General features: G+C 43.5%; 1 protein-coding gene across 4 annotated transcripts in view; it reads left to right on the top strand.

Annotated features, from left to right (window-relative positions):
- Positions 1–21722, top strand: part of sned1 (sushi, nidogen and EGF-like domains 1) — a 36790-nt gene that overhangs the window by 13979 nt on the left and 1089 nt on the right. For 2 of the 4 annotated variants that reach the window (XM_058072929.1, XM_058072927.1), the window contains exons 6-31: positions 886–999; positions 1187–1300; positions 1379–1492; positions 2648–2689; positions 2760–2867; positions 4946–5038; positions 5867–6001; positions 6297–6416; positions 8665–8781; positions 8865–9002; positions 10973–11146; positions 11224–11337; positions 12627–12740; positions 12975–13088; positions 13217–13333; positions 14104–14391; positions 14543–14726; positions 15600–15706; positions 15849–16127; positions 16618–16714; positions 16782–16864; positions 17177–17275; positions 19048–19155; positions 21235–21322; positions 21390–21469; positions 21538–21565. In XM_058072929.1, coding sequence (XP_057928912.1) covers positions 886–999; positions 1187–1300; positions 1379–1492; positions 2648–2689; positions 2760–2867; positions 4946–5038; positions 5867–6001; positions 6297–6416; positions 8665–8781; positions 8865–9002; positions 10973–11146; positions 11224–11337; positions 12627–12740; positions 12975–13088; positions 13217–13333; positions 14104–14391; positions 14543–14726; positions 15600–15706; positions 15849–16127; positions 16618–16714; positions 16782–16864; positions 17177–17275; positions 19048–19155; positions 21235–21322; positions 21390–21469; positions 21538–21563 — 3167 coding nt within the window. In that variant the 3' untranslated portion in view covers positions 21564–21565. The remainder of the gene's footprint in view (positions 1–885; positions 1000–1186; positions 1301–1378; positions 1493–2647; positions 2690–2759; positions 2868–4945; positions 5039–5866; positions 6002–6296; positions 6417–8664; positions 8782–8864; positions 9003–10972; positions 11147–11223; positions 11338–12626; positions 12741–12974; positions 13089–13216; positions 13334–14103; positions 14392–14542; positions 14727–15599; positions 15707–15848; positions 16128–16617; positions 16715–16781; positions 16865–17176; positions 17276–19047; positions 19156–21234; positions 21323–21389; positions 21470–21537; positions 21566–21722) is intronic. The other 2 variants (XM_058072928.1, XM_058072930.1) reach the window with 2 other exon arrangements.

Genomic DNA, 21722 nt, shown 5'->3' with positions numbered 1-21722 from the left:
TCTTAACTTCCCTGTTACATGGTGTGCTGTTTATTTTTTGGTTAGCACTGTGAGATGTTGTCATTCTGTTGCACCGATGATTATGTTGAGTTATGATGCCAATTTATCGCGGTTATTTGCTTCCAGACCTTATCAATAAATGCATTTTTTTTGTTAAAGCAGGGGTGGGCAAACTACGGCCCGGGGGCCACATCCGGCCCGCCAAGTGTTTGAATACGGCCCGCCCAATCTTTCAAAAGTATTTAATTTAAACTCAACATACAACCTGGCATCATGGCCTGAGCCAACCTTTTGATGGTTGTATCAATTTCGTTTGACATGGTCTGTTGTTTACAAAGTGCTCCTGAAAAAAGAGACACAAGCACATAATAATAATAAAAATAATAATTATTATTATATTATTATTATAACTATTATGATTATTATATTTATTATATTAATGCTAATTATTATGTTAATTATATATAATAATATTGTTATATTTGCATATTTTACATAATAATAATATAATAATTATTTTAATTTTATTTTAATTTTATTATAATTATTTTAAATATTATTATTATTAATATTATTATAATATTTTATTATTTTAAAAATATTTAAATATAGTAAATATAAAATAATAAATAATAATAGCAGATTGCATGACAATTTTACAGATACAATAATACCAGGTGGACTGTTACGTGTAAAATATATAGTCTGCCCCCCCCCCCAGAAATTTTGTTATGTCAATGCGGCCCGCGAGTCAAAAAGTTTGCCCACCCCTGGCTTAGACGGTATCAAATCTCCTGTTTGGATGTGTTGATTATAATGCAAAAAGGTCAGAGGAGTGAACTCTGTGGGACTCCATAGCTTTCATGTGTAACTTCATTTTTGCAGATGTCAACGAGTGTGCCTCATTTCCGTGCAAGAATGGAGGAACCTGTGAAGACCAGATTAATAGTTTCACCTGTCGCTGTCCACCTGGATACACTGGGACTGTGTGTGAAACAGGTACAGTTAGTGCATGTATTGGATGTTTTTCAGCCAATCAGCGGGCAGGGTTAGTGCCTTTTCCCACAACTAGACATGCTGAGATGTATCAGACTTTGTTGATACCTTTGGACGGCCAGCAGCACATACTTGTGGCGGGAGAGGATATATATCAATCAGCTGAGTAAATATTCCATGTGCCTTGCAGACGTTGACGAGTGCAGAGACGGGCCCTGTCTCAACGACGGGCTGTGTGTGCAAGGCAGCGGCAATTTCACCTGCGTCTGCAAGCCCGGTTACACCGGCGTCCTGTGTGAGACAGGTGGGCGGGTTTTTGTCAGGTTTTATTCTTACTCGTCGCGTTCATGGTCAGATATAATTGATTGTGTTTGTGTCCCAGCTGTCAACAAGTGTGAGTCGCAGCCCTGCTTGAACGGCGGGGAGTGCGTCAATCACGCCATGAACTTCACCTGCCTTTGTCCCGCCCCTTTCACTGGCGTCGTCTGCGAGTCAGGTGACCTCATCAGATCGGCCTGTATCAGGATAGCAAATGTCGACTTGAACATTGTATCTTTATGAATATATATCGAAAGATGTATACAGTTGAGTTAATCAAGAATCTTGTTGTCAATCGATGCGTTGTCTACAATAGTGAATGACAGCTGTGGTGTCTAATTAGTGATGAGCCAAACAACATTAATTGTGGTTGTAACCTCTGTCTGTTTTTTTTTATTAACTCCACAAAATGGCAGCATGTGTAGTTGCATGAGTGGTCAACATCAAGCATTATTTAGCTCTGCATGTGCTTTAAAATGTTGCAACCCAGCTGCTGGTGTAAAAGCCATGGTTCTACACACTTGTTTACAATGAACTCATCAGTGATATTAACGCTATCGAGGAAATCTGCTTCTTACCGCTATACCAGCAGAAGCTTTATATAGCTCTGCATGCGCTTTATAATGTTGCTACTTAGCTGTTATGCTTGCTATTTACAATGAAGTTATCAGTGCTATTAAAGCTAACAAAGCAGGTTGCCCCTTACAGCTGTTCTAACAAATGCTTTATCTAGCTCGGCATGCGCTTTAAAATATTGCGATTAAGCTGCTTGTGTGAAAGTCATGCATCTTACACTACACTGTTAACAATGAACTCTTCAACGTTATTCATGCTAGCTTATTTGTTCCTTACCGCTATTTCAACAGAAGATGTATGCAGCTCTGCCTGCGCCTTAAAATGTTGCTAATAAGCTGCTGGTGTGAAAGTCATGTGTCTCACCCTACACTACTCTTTACAATGAACTCATCAGTGCTGCTAATGCTAGCAAAGATGTTTGCTCCTTACCACTATTCCAACAGAAGCTTTGGCTAGCTCTGCATGCACTTTAAAATGTTGCAACTCAGCTGCTGGTGCCAAAAGCTTACACTACTGTGAAGGTCTTACGCTACACTATTATTTATATTGAATTCATCAGCGCTGGCAGAGCAGTTTGCGCCTTACCGCTATTGCAACATTGGTTGTGTTGCTGCTGTGTCATGCAATACACGTATTTATTCATTTCCATGTGGTCAAAGAGAGCTTTTTCTTTCCACTTTTGCATGCACAGGTGTACCTAATGAAATGCCTGTTGCGTGTATAACAAATGATCAATTTTGATGTTTTTTTCCCACAGAGCTGATGGAGCTTCAGGTCAACTCGACCAAAAACCAAACAGGTGAGAACAATGATGTGTTTTACAGAGATGTCCAACATTGGTTCTGACAGTTTTCGCTACTTTCCTGCAGCGCCGTGCGACGGCGAGGACTGCAAGAACCACCAGATGTGCGAGTACACCAGCTCGGGAGCGTACCAGTGTACATGCGCGCCAGGATACTTTGGCGACACGTGCGAAGGTAACGTCTGAGAGCGCCTGCAGCCGGGCAGGTAGCGGGCGGGGCAGACTTGCGGAGGGGATGTGCTCTCCCGCAGGAATTTGGACCCCTGCCCTGCAAGAGGCTGCCTCCTCTGATGGATTATTGTAATTATCAAAGCGTACAAGGCCTCGCCCGGTTTACTACGGGAACCAGGATAAACACGAGTCGCTTGATGTTGCTGTAAATAATTGTTTTATGGAGCGGTTTTATGAGTTTACCAACAAGAGGAAGTGCTTTGTCTAGACTCCAAAATGCCTCTTTATGAGTGGATGCCGCTCTGTGGTATTTCTTCCGACTGCTGAAATATGCAGGCTTCCTCGCAGCTACTTGCTTCTCTGGAATACTGCCAGGACGCTGAACAATGAGCACAGCTGCTGCTTTTTTAATGATTTTATGCACTAAATATTATCATTGCGATAGAATTTAACCTGGACAAAAGTATTGAGATGTGCCTCGTAACTTACAAGGGACGGCAAATTCTGTAGAACCACAGCTGAACCGTTCCATTGTAGTTTTATGTTATGCCATTTATGTTTACAGTATAACATTTCAATGGACACAAATGACTAAAATGCTAACATTTAGCATTCTGCCCCCTAGCAAGATAGCGCTAACTACCAAATGTGCTATGGCAGTTCCACTGTGCTTTTATATCATGTCATGTAGGTTGACAGTATAACATTTCATTGAATGAAAATGGCTAAAATGCTAAGAGCTTTTAGCATGCTAAGATAGTGCTGAGTATCAAAAGTGCTACGGCAGTTCCATAGCGATTTTCTATTATGCCACGTCGGCTTACAGTATAACATTTCAACTGACAAAAATGGCTTACATGCTGACAGTTAGCATGCTACCCCCCAGCAAGATAGCACTAAGTACCAAAATTGCTACAGCAGTTCCATAGTGATTTTATATCTGTGATGTACACTTATAACATTTCAGTTCACAAAAATGTCTGAAAGGCTAACAGGAAGTTAGCTACTCCATTACAAGATAGTGCTTAGTACAGAGGGGACTATGGTAGCTGACACAGGTACCAATAGTTATCACCTACTACATGCAGTGTAAACGTTTAAATGTACTACTAGCTATATTAGGGGCTGTCTCTGCTGGGTCCCTCCAGCCGCATCCGCTGCCTTCTGAACTACACATGCAGCCGATTCCCTCTTCTGTGACAAAATGTCGGCACTCGTACGTCAGCTTGGCAAATCAGTGTACACAACACATATCTGAGACAGATCCGATACCGATCGGTGGCCGATTGATCTGCGCACCCCTAGTTTTAATGCATGCTATATAGGTTTATACCGAGGAACATTGCTAAACAATTTACACTTATGTAACCCATCAGGTGAATTATTGGACTCTTGGACTGGAGGTCTTACAAGTGAGGCCAAAAACTTGCAAGTATGTTCCTAAGCTGTAAATGGGCCCGAGTCCTCACACTCCCACGTATTCCCAGTGGAGCTGCAAAACCTCCATTTTTGCTTTATGTAGTGCAATGGCCAGGTGTCCCAATACTTTGGTCCACATCGCTTAACTTCCTGAATGGATTGAAGTGGTTATAAGTTTATTGCGATATCACTTTAAAGCCCCGGCAGCACCCCGGGAGAGGTTCAGTGCCACCATCCAAATTGCAAATACACAGGACTTTTGCCGCTGAGCTGAAATAATCATCAGTGCTTCTATAGGTTCTCTTAAATCCACCACATACTTTCCAAAGGGAAGGCCCGAGTGGAAACAGGTGCCCGCTCCTCTAAGCGAGTGGGACACGGGTCTGGTGCGAATGAACAATGCATTCATTGCCCCCGGGGGTCTCACATCATGCTCAGTAGTGGGACTTGAAAGCGTGATGGGGCTGCTTCCTCTGTGCTTCAATTGGGAGGCAAAGGAAGAAAAAAAACTTCCTAAATGTTCCTCAGTGCTCATTTAGACAAGCCAGTCATTACTTTTTTTTCTGTTTACATCAGCACTAAGTCAACGTGGAACATCGTTGGGCACAAGAACATCGCTTTGTGGTGACTAAGATCTGAATTTGGGTTTGTGTTTGTTTGCAGAGGAGTGTCTGTGCCAGAATGGCGGCGTCTGCGTGGACAGCAACGGGACGTGTGAATGCCCCGTATCCTACACGGGCCTCTACTGTCAGTTTGGTAGGTGGGACAAAACGCAGTAGAGTAGAAACTCCTAAGGTAAAGGCTACACCCAGAGATCCGTTTCTGTCTTAGTGCTTAGATGTCAGCGTTTCAATTCCTTGCAGTTTTTTTACCATTTGCTGGTGGTCCGGCGAAGTAAAACCCACCACAAGCAGGGATCTACCGTATTACAGTAATCCCAGTTTATCATGGTTAACTGATTCCATAGCCGACTGGGTTCACTCAATTTCCGCAAGGTAGGAGTACTTATTTATGAATTGGATATTTTTGTAATTATAGCACCTCATTATGACCTTAAAAATATGTTTTTAGTATTATTAGAGCCCTGAAATAATATAGTATAACATTATACAATAGTGCTGCAATAGAGAGTGGTTAGCGCGCAGGCCTCACATATAGGAGATCAAAGTTCAATTCCACCCTCGGCCTCGGCTCGGTTTTGTCCGGGTACTCCGGTTTCCTCCCACATTCCAAAAACATGCTAGGTTAATTGGCGACTCCAAATTGTCCATAGGTATGAATGTGAGTGTGAATGGTTGTTTGTCTTTATGTGCCCTGTGATTGGATGGCCACCAGTCCACCCCGCCTCTTGCCCGAAGGCAGCTGGGCTAGGCTCCAGCACCCCCATGACCCTTGTGAGCATGAGCGGTAAAAAATGAATGAATGAATATAGTCCCCTTACACTCATCTATTACCCAATATAGTAAACAATAAACGATACGATACATACATCGTTTTTTCAAAATTATCACAGCTTTTTTCTCATTTATGGTCCATCTTATGGTCCCCTAAGTAATCTGACATCCCCATTTTGTTTCTACTCAGAGGTGACCCAGTTGCCGTGCGGTGGCAACAGGCTGTGTCCTGACGGAGGTCCATGTTTAGAGTATGGAGGAGCGTACCTGTGCACTTGTCAGACCAGCGCATCAGAACTGGACCCCCGGGACTTTTATCCTTATGGTAAGAGCCTGGTGCACCAACAACAGGACACTCTTGAGTATTACCTGCCTGTCCCTAGTGGTTACCGTAGCAACAAACACATTTATAAACACACTATTCTTGAGGTGTGAGTATTTATTTAAAGAGGGTCGCCGTCATGTGCGGCCATAATTCAGAGCATAGACGGAAAGGTCATAATGAGCGTGTTGCTGAACGCTCGCGGGTAAGTTTGGAGTCTGAGCCAATCACGTTTGACCACGCCCACATCATGCCCTCACAGATGGAACACAGTCAAGTGTCGTTTTGTGTTTTTCAGTACAGCCCCGATCGGTCTGCGACTCGGCTCCGTGTCTCAACGGCGGCTACTGCTACGAGCGGGACGGCGGCTACACATGCGAGTGCACGCACGGCCACTGGGGGAAGCACTGCGAGAAAGGTAGCGTGACCAACATTCCTCAAAACACACAACACCTGAACTCACATTGTCAAAACATCATCTGTCACTACACTGAAAGGTTAACAGCTGTAATACATTAGGCTACCGCAAGAGGGAGCCGGTTGACCTTCTGACCTACTGGTACTAACCCCATCAAGCTACATTCTAAAGCTATTTTGTCAAACTCTTTATAGTCACGCATGATTTATAGTCATGTACATTTGACCTGAAGCCAAGTAGCCCATACAATAAAATACAACTCTGTATAAGCGCTGACAAGTAGATAAGTAATAATCCTACATATCTTTTATTCCACTCTGATGTCTGCATTTTTCCATTTGAATGGACTGAATTTTGTTATCCGCTCAGGATGGCTGTGATTTATGTCTGTATATTTATTTCATACCAAATTGAAAGGAAAGGTTTGATTCTACAAGATTCTATATATTCCAAAGCGATGTTCAAAACACTCTGAAGATGGATTTGACACATTATAAAGCTAGATTACACAACATTGTACACACTAAAGCAGGGCTACCAGGTAGCGGCCCATGACCGCATGAGGCACCCATAAGCCTGCTTCTTATTCAGGTTGTCAGTTAATAATGCCACAATATTAAAAAAAAATGCACTGTAAAATACAAAATGTGAGTTGTGGATACCAGCATTTTGTTAATGTTCTGGTAAAAACAAGAACATTTGGTGTGTTTGGGTTTAGATCAGCTATGAAAATAAATGTTTTCATTTTGTACGAGTAGATCTCACAATAAAAAATAACTTTAGTGACCCTCGATCTAAAGCAAAAGCTAGATTCCATTACAACTGCCATAGGGGGTACATGAATAAAAAAAAAAAAAAAAAAAAAAAAAAAAAAAACAATTAGCGCATAACACTCAAAATTACAAGTGCGCCTGAACGCCTCAAAGTGCGACGAAACCGCAGCAGGAAGGGGACAGCGTGGCAAGGTGTTCCTTGCTCCGTGTGCATCTTATCAACAAATAAGTAAGTCGGAATGATGAATTTGTGCATTAAGTCTTTCATCTTGAATATTTCATTTTTATTGGGGTTCTAATTAATCCCCACACGCCCCAGCGGGAAAACTTGTCACTGTGAGTGGAGATTCATGCAGAAATTAGGCTTTATTGTTGGTTGTGCGTATTTTTGTATTTCAGATACTATTAAGAAGGGAGTAGTGGTTCTTTTAGAGTTGATTCTAGTCAGATAGCTTTATAGTTCTTCCAAAATCTGCAGCTATTCTAACTGTATTTACTTTGTGCTTCCCAAAACGGTCTCTTTTAATTTATTTCTCCCACGGCAGCCTCCGGGCACGCGCACTCCGCTGTGATTGGTCACACGCCCAAAGTGTTTCCTCACTACGAACGAACCCCACATTCTAATATGGTGGGAATGGCAGTTGATAATAAATGAATAAAGTCTTTGAGGAGCTAATTGAAAAGTGTTTAGGAGCTACTGGCAGCTTATGATCTACTGGCTGGAGACCCCTGGCTTACCGTATGAACTCAGAATGTAAACATAGCACCGTTGGTTCGATGGAGCTCTAAAGAACCCCGCCTCAAGGCAACCTCGCCTGCCCCACGAAGAGCGCTCATTTTGGGACAAACTCTGTCAGAGGTCCCGTTGGGGTGGTGGAGCTCAGGACGTATGGCAACTTCGCCTTCCCGACGAAGAGCCCTCATTGTGGGCGCCATTTTGTTTTTGTCAGACACACATTCAGAGCCATCTACTTTAGCTTTAAAGAAATGACACTGTTTTTGTACCACACATTGTTGTCATTATTATTATGAGACTTGTCATTGTTTTGTTCTGCTGTAATTTTTTTTTTTTTTTGTCTTTCGAGTGGTTAGCATGATGGCCACAGAGTCAAGAGATCAGGGAGACGTAGGTTTGATTCTCTGCTTGGGCATCTCTGTGTAGAGTTTGCATGTTCTCCGCGTGCGTGTGTGGGTTTTCTCCGGGTACTCCGATTTGCTCCCACATTCAAAATACATGCATGTCTGGTTAATTGGTTGTTTGTGTATATGTGCCCTGTGATTGGCTGGCGACCAGTCCAGGGTGTACCCGGCCTCTTGCCCGAAGACAGCTGGGATAGGCTCCAGCACCTCTCGCGACCCTCGTGAGGAAAAAGCGGTAGAAAATGAATGAATGAATGAATGATTTATATGTCTTTATGTCCATTTCATGTCAATGCTCATCTAAAAATGTCAACTCTCTGCTTGTCTCCTTCCAGTCCGACTCAACACGTGTGCCTCGGGCCCGTGCCGCAACGGCGGCTCGTGCAAAGAGGAGTCAGGCAACTACAGATGCGTGTGTCCTTACCGATTCACCGGCAAGCACTGCGAAGTGGGTGAGTGACGCCGTCACCCGTCCCTCGCCCAGCAACCAGCTTTGCATGGCACACGAGCACATACGAGTGTCGCTGTCTTCCAGGCAAGCCCGACCCGTGTTCCTCCAGCCCGTGCGTGAACGGCGGAACCTGCTTTCACTACATCGGAAAGTACAAATGCGAATGCACAGATGTCTTCACTGGCAGGCACTGTGAGATCAGCAAGAGCTCAGCACACGAAGGTGAGCGCTGCCATGATGTCATGGTTCTCATGGTTGTCATGGTTCTGGTTCAGAGTGTCGATCCATGTGAAGATAATCTTAGCTGTGTTGCTGACCTAAAAGCAGCGTGCACTGATATAGAAGAGAATACTCTATTTCAAGTAGAACACGATGAGACCTGGAGAGCTGGATCTGTGCCGGTAATTTTAGCCTCAATGTTTCCCCTGTTGCTAGTAAGACTTTCCTAGGGGGGGGCCTAGGAGCTTTCAGACCCTTCAACTTGACAAAACAGCAGCTTTTGGACTGGGTGCTGATGCTGCATCACGGCCGGTGGCTGTTCTTTTATATTATATTTAATACAGAGCAGAGGTGCAGATGTTTTCAATCACACAGCTCAGCCATTTTTTTCATTGGGCCTCTGAAAGTCCTGTGAATTCTGCCTAGCAACAAATGATATATTTGATCCCCAAAATATAGGAATAAAATGATAATAACAAGAAAATTTACAAGAAAGTTGAAATAGTTGGAATTTAATATGCAGAAATTGGAAAAACTGCTGTAATCTTATGAGAATAAAGTCAAAATATTGACAGAAAAAGTATTCTATTGTAAAAACAGCTGCAATTTTACAAAAATAAAGGCATGATAAGATGAGGGAAAATGACATCATTTTAGCATTGAAATATTAAATAAAGAATGTTTTTCTAAGCCGTAATATGTATTATTTGGGGAAATTTGTTTGGGGAAAAATATGCAATATTACAAGAAAATGTGAAAATATTACGGCAATAAAATCATATTTACAAGAAGACCGTTGACATTGTGGTAACATAAAAAACACACAGAAATGGAAAAAACAACTGTAATTGTATGAGGATAAAGTCTAAATATTGACTGAGAAAGTTGCGTTCTAAGTCGGGATCTGGGATGATTATCGGTATAAAAATGCGATAGTGGTTGACATCGGTATCAGATTTTTATTCCCCCACCATGAAAACCAATTTTAAAAATGCTTTATACAAAACATGTGTGTTCATTCCACCACAGGACATAGGTCATTTTACACATATCGGTATCTGTATCAGCTGATATTGGTATCGGAAATTGAGACATTGAGAAGCTGCAATTTTATGAAACTAAACCCATAATTCATTCATTCATTTTCTACCGCTTTTTCCTCACGAGGGTCACGGGGTGCTGGAGCCTATCCCAGCTGTCTTCGGGCGAGAGGCGGGGTACACCCTGGACTGGTGGCCAGCCAATCACATATAGACAAACAACCATTCACACTCACATTCATACCTATGGACAATTTGGAGTCGCCAATTAACCTAGCATGTTTTTGGAATGTGGGAGGAAACCGGAGTACCCAGAGAAAACCCACGCATGCACAGGGAGAACATGCAAACTCCACACAGAGATGGCCGAGGGTGGAATTGAACCATGGTCTCCTAGCTGTGAGGTCTGCGCGCTAACCCCTAGACCACCGTGCCGCCCCAACTCCGTACAATAGGTAACAATAGATCTGATTGTTAGCACACCTCATACACACCTGGTTTGCCAGAGAAAAAGAAGATGTAGCAAGAGGGAGACATGTTGCCAAGTTAGCCCTCAAACGTAGCTGTGAGGTCTGCGTGCTAACCACTCGACCGCCATGCCGCCCTAAACCCATAATATTATGTGTCAAAATAATGTCATTTTACAATACAATCAAACTTTATTGTCACTGTCACAGTGTACAATGAAAGTCTGGCACTCTCTCCATTGCAACATACATGACTATACATAAATGTAACTATAAGGTGCAGGCTAAAATATAAAATACCCATCAAAATTATGTAAAAAACTTCCTAGCATATGTGTTGCTTTCCCTTCCTACTCCAGGCACCAAAATGGTGCAGTCTCATGGTCTTACAGGAAGTGTCTTGCTAACATGCAAATGGAGAAATGTGTTGTAAAATATCCCATATTTCACATATACCATATTTCAGAGTCCGGCTGTGGGACACCCCCGCAGGTGAAGCATGCCGAGGTCCAGTTCTCCTCCACGACCTCAGGCTCGGTCGCCATTTACGTGTGCCAGGCGGGCTACGTGGCGGTGCCCAGAGCCACTCAGAGCATCTGTGGCATCCAGGGAGACTGGAGTCAGCCGCCCATCTGTGAGGGTGGGTGACAGCCACACAAAAACGTAATAACACACAATACATTTTTTTTTACTGTAAAGCCTCCTCCGTCGTCGTAGAGCTGAATGAGTGCTTGTCACAGCCGTGCCTTAACGGCGGGACGTGCCACGACCTGGAGGCTTCTTACCTCTGTGAGTGTGAGGACGGCTTCAGAGGGAAACAGTGTCATATCGGTGAGCTTCTTCAGCACTTTACATACTTTTATGCTTTCTTTTATAGCTCACCTTAAAACTACTTATCTTGTCTCGATTAGGTTCCTTTTTTTCAGTACATGTGTGACTGTAGTGTATGGACACATTGGGCCTAAAATCAAGCAAAAAGCAGGAAATATATACTGAAACCTTAGGGTGCAAACATAAACTGTACAAATCATAGAACCTTCCAAATATGTACGACCTTCTAAATAAGTTTACAACATTATTAGAACCCTTCAGACATGAAATAACATGCCTATAACCTTTACACTACTATTACTAAATACAGTAGACATAATAAGAAAAAATAAGCTATTTAAGACATAAATAAGACTGTAAATGTGTTCCGGTGTTGAACAGGGAGTGATGTCGGAAGTTTAGATTTGAATTCCGGCAGTCACTTTTGTTATGGATTATTTGCCTGTTCTGTGCTCAATCAAACCTGTATTAAAAGTCTGGTGCTTGTGTGTCTCACCCAACATTACAGTAAGATTATTGACACCTAGTGACCGGTCTAAACTACGACATAACATCACAACGCCTTTTTGAAAAAGAGGTGGTGACGCAACTGCACACTAATGGATCTCTTTGAGAACCGTTATAAGCCACAAACACGTCCATGTGAATTTGAATGGAAAAGGAGTGGAGGAGTGTAGCGTCGAGAAGGTTACGCATTGTAGGGAAATTTGAAGGCATGCACATGCACACTTCAGTTCCAACTTTGAAAACTATAAATAGCTTGTGTTTTATTTGTAAATAGATTGTTATTTAGATGTAAATGTTGTTTATGTTGAGGTATAGTTGTTTAGATGTCTGTCACAAAAGCAAAAAATAATGCTTGTTTGTATGTTTTCTTCATTTTTTTGTCAGGAACTGATATTTTCCTGAAACTTACGCATGTTCTACTGCCAATTACTAAAGAACAGGACAAGGCGGAAACATTTTTTCTAATGAAAGACTGGAGTCTAATGTTTCTTTTTGTATGTTTTTGTGCGCCTTGAAAGAGCAGTCATAATGACAAATAACGTAACGACACAACGAGAGGTTCATGATTGATCGTAAACCGTGTTTTACGTGACGATTTTCACCATTTAAAGCCATGTCGGCCGATTGAAGTCTGCACGTTTGACGTGAGTTGAAAGGGATCGTTTGAGTGGCTACCTAAGCTAACATGCTGCAAAGCCAGGTCAAACCCTCAAAGAGTTATTAGGAAGAAGATACAAAGTGCACATTGGTGAGCCTGGTCGTGTTTCTCCTCCCTCATCAAGATATCAACGAATGCCTGTCGGACCCCTGCAAGAACGGTGGAACGTGCGAGGACCAACCGGGCTTCTACTTGTGTCATTGTCCACCAGGCGTCAAAGGACGTAACTGCCAAAAAGGTGCAGTCATTTATAACATGTATATAAAGTCATGGACAAAATTACTAGACCTTGTTTCTTCAGTTTCAAGTCATATTTTAACATTATTTCTTGTTGCACAAGTGTAAAAAGAAGCTATTCGCTGAAGAATATTCAAACTATTTCCACCAGCTTTTGTTGGACTTTGGAGGTTGCACACTGCATGATCAAAGTGTGCATTGTGTGTGTTAGTAATGGGTGTGTGTTTGTGTGCAGAGCAGGACAGCTGCGAGTCCAACCCCTGCCTTAATGGAGGTGTGTGTCGGGACTACAGGAGGACTTATGTATGCTCGTGCAAAGACGGCTTCTTCGGGGACCAGTGCCAGATGTGTAAGTGGCTTCACGCACCCACCCCGCCCCCCACAATCTTCCAAGTTCAGCGGGTTCACGCATCCTTTTCCGAGGCACTTGCATGAACCGTTTTGTAGTAGCAAGTCTTTGCCTCTGTCGCCCTCTAGTGGAGGATCCCTGTGTTCTGCATCCTTGTGGGAACCGAGGAGACTGCAGGAGCGACAGGAGAGGCAACTACAATTGTGTTTGCAGAGCAGGGCACACTGGAAAAGACTGTGAGAAAGGTCAGTCGCCTTGTCTTCATCTCCACCAAAGCTTTCTCCGCCAACAGAAAAATGGAAGGACTTAGATATTTTCTACATTTTGTGTTCATAAAACATGCTAAGCAGTCAAGATACATGCTAAGCATTGACTGTTTGCAAAATTTGATGTTTTTTTAACCGAGTTTCCAAATACTATACACAGTAATCTCATTTATTGTGCTTAATTGGTTCCACACCCGACCCTGATGAGTGAATTTCCACGAAGTAGGATTCCTCATTTATAAATGGAACATTTATTTATAAAAACACATTTACGACCTTCTAAATGCAACTTTGTTTACATTATTAGAGCCCTCTAGACAACAAATAACACCCCTACAGTCACAGTTACACTCATATAACCCATTATAGTAACCATAATGAGAGAAAATATGCAAGTTTTGTATCTCACACAACGTTGCAGTAACATTACTGACACCTAGCGACCAGTGTAGAGCACTACACATTGTAACATCTCAATGCCTTACAGTACAGTATACTTCCTTTAGACATTTGCTTAAATATGCACATTTTTGTCTAAAAATAGGCAGTATTCAACCACCTAATTGAATACACATGATTTAATATTTTTGACATGCAAACTATATGTAACTGTATCCCTTAATTGTAACACAGGTTAATTAACCTTGAATGTCTCACGTCAATTTACAAAAATCCATTGAATTAATAAGCAACTGAATAGAGTGAATACAGTGCAGTGTCCCTTAAAACCAGACCACAATTCTTCCCAGATCTGCTGCCCCCTTCTGGTCTCCATGTGCTGCGCGTGGAGGAAAACGAGGTGGAGCTACACTGGGACAGGACGGAGGCTGCGCCGAGCCCGGTCAGCGGCTTCGTGGTCACGTACGCTCCGCAGGGTCGCAGCAATCGCAAAGTGGACTTCCTGGACAGACACCAGTCGTCCCACGTCCTGCGAGGCCTTGTGCCGGGCCTGCTGTACAACATCTCCACCTACTCCATCAAACGCAACACCAACACCGATGACGTCAGCCAGCCCGCCACGGCGCTCATACGCACCAGTGAGTATGTGTGTGTTAGTTGGCAGAGTTCAATTTTAAGATGTGTAGCGAAGCCTGCTTTTTGGTGATCGAGCGCATTAGGAAGGAGGAGAGTGTTCAATTTGGCACTGCCCAGTTTGAATACATGTTTGTGTGTTACAACAACAAAAAGGGCCTCGGCGGGCAGAGCAGCTGCAGGTGGTGAACGTGTCGTCCTCTCAGGTGTGGCTGCGGTGGCTTCTCAAGGCGGCTCGTCACACACCCCTCAGCAGGGTTCGCCTCACTCTGTCACACTCAAATGGTAGTGAGGCTCACTCGGCCGTGCTCAACGCCACCACCAGCGAGTATGCCTTCAGGTCAGCCTCTGCACAAATTCTATCGCTTCATTCAAATTCTCCACGTAGGATGCAAGGGCCACTTTGACCATTTGTAAACCAACATGTACATATGCTGAGAAGTTATACTATATATAAAAAATTTGTGGAGTTTGCATGTTCTCCCCGTGCATGCGTGGGTTTTCTCCGGGTACTCCGGTTTCCTCCCACATTCCAAAAACATGCTAGGTTAATTGTCAACTCCAAATTGTCCATAGGTATGAATGTGAGTGTGAATGGTTGTTTGTCTATATGTGCCCTGTGATTGGCTGGCCACCAGTCCAGGGTGTAGCCCGCCTCTCATCCAAAGTCAGCTGGGATAGGCTCCAGCATACCCGCCACCCTCATGAGGATAAGCGGCATAGAAACTGGATGGATGGATGGATGGATCTTAGTGTTATACAGCAGATGAAAAATCATATTATTACTTTGGCCTTGGTGTTTTTTCCGAACATATTTTACATTTACATTTTCTTTGTAAATAATCTTCAAACATTTTTTTCCGGGAATATTTTGACTGTATTCCGATAATATTATAACTTTTTCCCCACCTAATTTTCTCAAAATTACAGCTGTATTATGATAAAATAAAAAAATCATTTATGATTGTAAAAAAAAATATTGAAGATTTCAATTTGATGCCACTAAAATTATGTTTGTTATGCTTAGAAAATTACAACTTATTGATTGCAACTTGATTGCAAAACTGTACCCATGATTTTTCTCATTTATGCTGTTTATTTATTGATTTATTTTTCTTGTTAAATTCCTTTTTTAGAACGTGTGTCTGTGTGGATGTTGTTTTATCCACTAGAGGGTGGTGTTGAGGTGTTTAAGTGCGTATTTTCTCTGCAGTTCTTTGCTTCCTGCTCACATGTACAAGGTGGATGTGTTGACTCAAAGTGGACTTGATGACTTTCCCTCCACGAGCCACTCAGCCGGGCCTCTCCAGTTCTGGACAAGTAGGTTCCCTTTGGACATCTGTTTCCATCTAAACATGACTGTTGGTTAAGTCGTTAATCATATGTTCAAGTGTGCTTCCCTGCCTTATCGAGAGGTGTCCTACGTTTACCGTTTATTAGCATGTGGTCGTGTTGCCTTCAGGGCCTCTCCCCCCACAGAACCTCTCCTTGTCCCACGTGACCACCAACTCGGCTCAGATCACCTGGAGCCGCCACCCGAGGCACGTCCCAGACGGCTTTGTGGTCAACGTGACCCGGGGACTGACCACCAGGAGCCGCTTCCTGCCCAGCGGCCTGCTGGAGTCCTACACCCTCCGTGAGCTGACCCCGGGCCAGCACTACCGCGTAGCCCTCACGTCTGTTAAGAAGGCAGGGCAGGATCAGGTCCACAGCAAGCCCCAGCACCTGGACTTTACCACCTGTGAGTGTCCACTGACAACACACTTTTGAACCTTTTATGTTCCCATAGCATGCATGGCCCATGTAGGCATGCTTGGAGGAGTTCTTTGAGGAGATCTTTGATTTGGGTCTTCACGGTAGTTTAATAAATAGCACAATGCTCTTGTCATATGGAGGATCTTTGACCCTGCTCCTGTCGCATAGACCATCTTTAATTGGCATTTTTACAGTAAATCCTTAACCAGCAGAGCCCTCCTGTCACATACTAGAAGATCTTTGAAATAAATATCAAATAAATACCAAAGTATCTTAATTATCAAAGTACGCCTACTACATAGAGGATCTTTGACTGCAGTTTTTGCAGTAGATCCTTAAACAGCAGTGCCTCCCTGCCACCTGGAGGATCTTTGATCTTTGACACACCCCCGGTAGACTGTGTACGATGTGTTGCCCTCACTGTAGAATCATGTATTGCCAAAAAATAAAAACCGTGTCGTGCTTCTTCGGCCCAGTGCCCATGGAGGCCCGGTCTGGAAGAAGAGAGCGACCCAGCGGGACGGCACGAAAGCCGCCTGAGACCCAGGAGACGGGCGGCGTATCGGCACCAAGGTACGTTAGTCCCAATGCATTAACGAAGAGAAAGCAAACATTTTGAAGTGTTTTTCTGGCGTTGCAGGTACACAGAGCTGATCGACAGGAGGGGGAAGATCACCGCCAAGTTCTCACACTTGCCAAGAAAAGTCCTTCGCCATCGAAAGAGTTAAGCAACCTCGCCGTAGAACAGTTGATGTTTAATACACCGATAACCACATGTAAGCTGCTAAATAACAACAGGCCTTACTATGCTATGTATGTCACTAAACAACATGTGGAACCATTTAAGTCTTCTAGGCCAGGCTTTCTCCTCAGATGTCAAACACACATGAGCTGTGTAGAAACCATATCCATGTTCCATGACTGTGTATCAGCGTAGCATGATAGATAAGCATCGCCTCCATTGCTAATCAGTCAGGCTAAGTGGTTTTTTTTTCCCAGGCGGAATCATGACAGGAAATGTTTTTTGCCTCCCAGAACCTGAGCCGCTTGTTCGATTGGAGAAGATGGAGGAGACGACAAACAAAATCAGCCTGGCATTGGAGATCCAAGAGGAGGCTTCCCAGACCCGGCCTGGTGGGTTCTGGTGGTCCTCCGTGGATCTCATTAACAGAGTCCACTCTTTATAGTTGTCTGGTGACCAAATACAGTGGATTTCGTATGGAAACCCGGTACAAGGGAAGTTTTGGAACCTGAAAACACAAAGAAGTGTACGTTTAAGAAAATGCAGTAAACGCTGAAGACGCTGTTGAGCTTGACTGCCACTGCCGGACCAAAGGGCTGTTTTTTCATAATAATTTACTCCTTAAAGGGGACCTAGTATGCTTTTTCCACTTTTCTGACCTGTAAATGGAGGTAGAATGTTGTATTCTTGTGTTGAACGATGCCAAAGTTTCCGATAGTGAGGTTTGGAATAACCCAAGTTCAATCCCGCCCTCGACCATCTCTGTGTGGAGTTTGCATGTTCTTCCCATGCATGCGTGGGTTTTCACCGGGTACTCTGGTTTCCTCCCACATTCCAAAAACATGCTAGGTTAATTGGCGACTCCAAATTGTCCATAGGTATGAATGTGAGTGTGAATGGTTGTTTGTCTATATGTGCCCTGTGATTGGCTGGCCACCAGTCCAGGGTGTACCCCGCCTCTTGCCCGAAGACAGCTGGGATAGGCTCCAGCACCCCAGCGACCCTCATGAGGATAAGCGGTAGAAAATGAATGAAGGAATGAAAGGTTTGGAATAATGACGGTGAGATAATGAAGGTGGAATATCTGGGACGCTGGGAAACATATTTCCCTGTAGGAACTCAATTGGTTCTGGGGTCAAACTGTGGTCATCCAAAAAGCTTTATTAACATTCTTAACCGTCATACAAGCGTAATAATAAGTTAACAGTGCATGACAAAAGGGGGTCAAAATTCTCAACTTTAAAATTATAACGAGAAACGGGACCTCTTTTTGAGAACCTACTGCAAAAACACTTTGCAAAGATCCTCTATTCCTGTTTTTATGGACCTACTGCAAATGCTAGTCAAAGATCCTCTCTCCGACAGGAGTGCTGTGTGGTTTTAAAGGATCCAGTGGAAGAAGACTAGTCAAAGATCTTCTATATGCCATGTGTGCTGCTGTAAGAAATATTTTATTTGATAAACAGTCGGGCTGCACTTTAGCGCGCAGACCTCATAGCTAGGAGATCAGGGTTCAATGCCACCCTCGGCCATCTCTGTGCATGCGTGGGTTTTCTCCGGGTACTCCGGTTTCCTCCCACATTCCAAAAACATGCTAGGTTAATTGGCGACTCCAAATTGTCCATAGGTATGAATGTGAGTGTGAATGGTTGTTTGTCTATATGTGCCCTGTGATTGGCTGGCCACCAGTCCAGGGTGTACCCCGCCTCTTGCCCGAAGACAGCTGGGATAGGCTCCAGCACCCCAGCGACCCTCATGAGGATAAGCGGTAGAAAATGAATGAAGGAATGAAAGGTTTGGAATAATGACGGTGAGATAATGAAGGTGGAATACATTAAAACAGACCGTTTTCGGGGGAACCACGAAACCCAAAGAAATACAACTGAATAGGTGCAGATTCTGGAAGTACTAGAGCGCTTTCCATGGTGGTTATTGTGTGTAGCTGCTCGATAGGAGCAATACAAAGGGCCGAAAAATGAGCATAATAGGTCCCCTTTAATGCTTTTCAATCACACTACAGGAAAGTAACAAAAATGTAGGAAAATATCGATTTTTGTCATTTCTGCCAACAAAGCACGCCCCAAAAACAGAACACTGCTGTGTGAGGTCATGTGTGGCTAACAAAAACCTGTGGACTTCAAACTAGGTTTTTCTTGTCTTTCAGAGTCGGCCCAGGACTGTCGCAGTATGCCGTGTTTGAACGGTGGGACATGCATGAGCGGAGGCGACTGCGAATGCACCGCCGGCTACAAAGGCCGGCGGTGTGAGCTGCGTACGTTAACACACACACCTGCATTTCATTGGTTTTTAGCTAACTAGTCCACATGAACAGAAAGCTGCATCTTTTTTCAACTAAAAGGGCTTTAAATGCATCCCTTGCCACTTTGTACTTTGAATATTGGGGTTATAGTGCAGATATTAATGAATCATTCTGCATCAAGGTTGAATATGGCTTATTATTAGTCAAATAAAATGCATATTTAAGCTACCTCTACACATTTTTGCTCCAGTTAAGCATTTTCAAATCGCTAAATGAAGCAAAATACAATTCTAAGACATTTAGAAGATGCATTCAATGATGCTGTGATATGTAGTATTCTACACTGGCCAGGAGGCGTCAGTAATGTTACTGTAATATTAGGTGAGACACACAAGCACCAAAAGTGATTGGTGAAAGAACAGGCTTTTATTGCAGGTTTGAACGATCTCAGGCACAATAATCACAAACACAAGCTACTTTTGAGTCATATTTATGTCTTATTTTCTCTCATTATGCTTAGTATATTGGGTAATTAGTGTAAATAAAGACTATAGGGGTGCTATTACATGTCTAGATACAGTATGTTTTCTATGTTCTAACTACAAACATATACAATTTTAAAATAAGGAATGCTACTTTGGGAAAATTATTGCAGTCCGGTCAGAAACTCAGTAATAAAGGAGGGTTTACTTTAAGTTAAAATACTTTTCGGCAGACCCCAAGAAGTCACATTATTTTAGCATTGTGTTGGATTTAGTGGAAAAGGTGTGTGCTCATATGCAAATGAGCCCTCATTCACGTTGCCGAGTTCAAGCACGGGCGTCCAAAGTGCTGCTCGAGTACCATTTTTGGCCTGCAGCCCTTTTTTATTGGCCCTTGGCATATATCACATGAATTGATTATTAGTGTGATATATCATTTAAATATTATTAGATTTGCTTTTTCAGCTGAAGCATGAAGATGGAATGTTTTTTAAGCATACATGGGGTTGCTTTTAGCATCTTGAATGGCACCCCTGTCTTAAAGAAGTTCTCCACCCAAGATACGACATGCTTAGCATCCTATGCCTGTCTGGCTTCAGGCCTTAGGCGGGGGGGCGGGGCATGTAAATGTTTTATTCAAAACACACAGAAGCAGCCAAGAAGCTCTTTAACGACCCAGACAGTCAGGCTTTTAAGTATTGATGCAAGTGTCAGCATGTTAGCACACGCTCATCTAGTGTCCCAACATGAAAGCTTTGCTAATTAGCCAAAACTGGGGGAACTTCTTGCAGGGATTTCAATCCTGCCGTTTCAAAACCCAGTGGTCAAATTCCTCCTGGTTTGTGACGGTCGAGGCTTGGGGGCGTGAATACGTAACATGAATACAGAGTTGCTATTTTTAATTCCCTCTCTTTGGAAGAGCCTGTGTGTCCGTTATTCTTTTATTCACGTTCACGCCATCGGGGGGGCTGCGTAAAGGAAAATGGACAAAAGCCCTTAAGTGAGTGACTATTTGTAAGAGCAATATTTCAGCATGTATCCTCCCTGTATTTCAAATGACATCTTAAAATGGGAAATATAAAATAATATACTAAACCATCACAATCGTGGAGAGGATAAACAAATGTACTCTGCCTCTCCCCCCCAAGTCAGCTGGGATAGGCTCCGGCACTCCCCGCCACCCTAATGAGGATCAGCTGTAAAAAATTTTATATATATATATTTATTTGTTGTTTTTAATTTTTGTTTAGGCGGCACGGTGGTTGAGTGGTTAGCGTGCAGACCTCACAGCTAGGAGACCAGGGTTCAATTCCACCCTCGGCCATCTCTGTGTGGAGTTAGCATGTTCTCCCTGTGCATGCGTGGGTTTTCTCCGGGTACTCCGGTTTCCTCCCACATTCCAAAAACACTCCAAATTGTCCATAGGTATGAATGTGAGTGTGAATGGTTGTTTGTCTATATGTGCCCTGTGATTGGCTGGCGACCAGTCCAGGGTGTACCCCGCCTCTCGCCCAAAGACAGCTGGGATAGGCTCTAGCACCCCCGCGACCCTCATGAGGAAAAAGCAGTAGAAAATGAATGAATGAATTTTTGTTTATTCTTCCTGCAGTGTGCCAGCGGGTGCCCCACCCGTGCACCCGCCTCTACTCGGAGACCAAGAGCGTACCCGTGTGGGAGGGCGGCGTCTGCCATTACCTGTAAGTCACCCGTCACCGGTCAGTCAGACACAGCAGTCAGTCAGAGCGCCTCCACCTGTCCTTGCAGGTACAGAAGGACTTACAAGGTGCAGCAGGATGTCTGCTACAGAGAAACATGCCAGTCCACGCTGGCCAAGAAAAGTCAGGGTGAGTTGACACTGCTGGTCATGTCACCCAGTTAACAAAAACACTCACTTCCATCTTCTCCTTCTCAGGCAGAAGAACCAGCAGGCAACAGTGAAGGTTGGTTTGCTTCAACATCATCATCACAATTATCACATCTTGAAAATAACCAAATCATCATCACAACTCTCAGAGTGGGCTGCATGGCGGCCGAGTTAGAGCGCAGGCTTCACAGCTAGGAGACCCGAGTTCGATCTCTGTGTGGAGTTTGCATGTT

Source organism: Doryrhamphus excisus, chromosome 5, assembly GCF_030265055.1.
Source record: "Doryrhamphus excisus isolate RoL2022-K1 chromosome 5, RoL_Dexc_1.0, whole genome shotgun sequence".
Lineage (NCBI taxonomy): Eukaryota > Metazoa > Chordata > Actinopteri > Syngnathiformes > Syngnathidae > Doryrhamphus > Doryrhamphus excisus.
The sequence above is the reverse complement of the archived record's forward strand: the minus strand, read 5'-3'. Positions and strand labels throughout refer to the sequence as shown.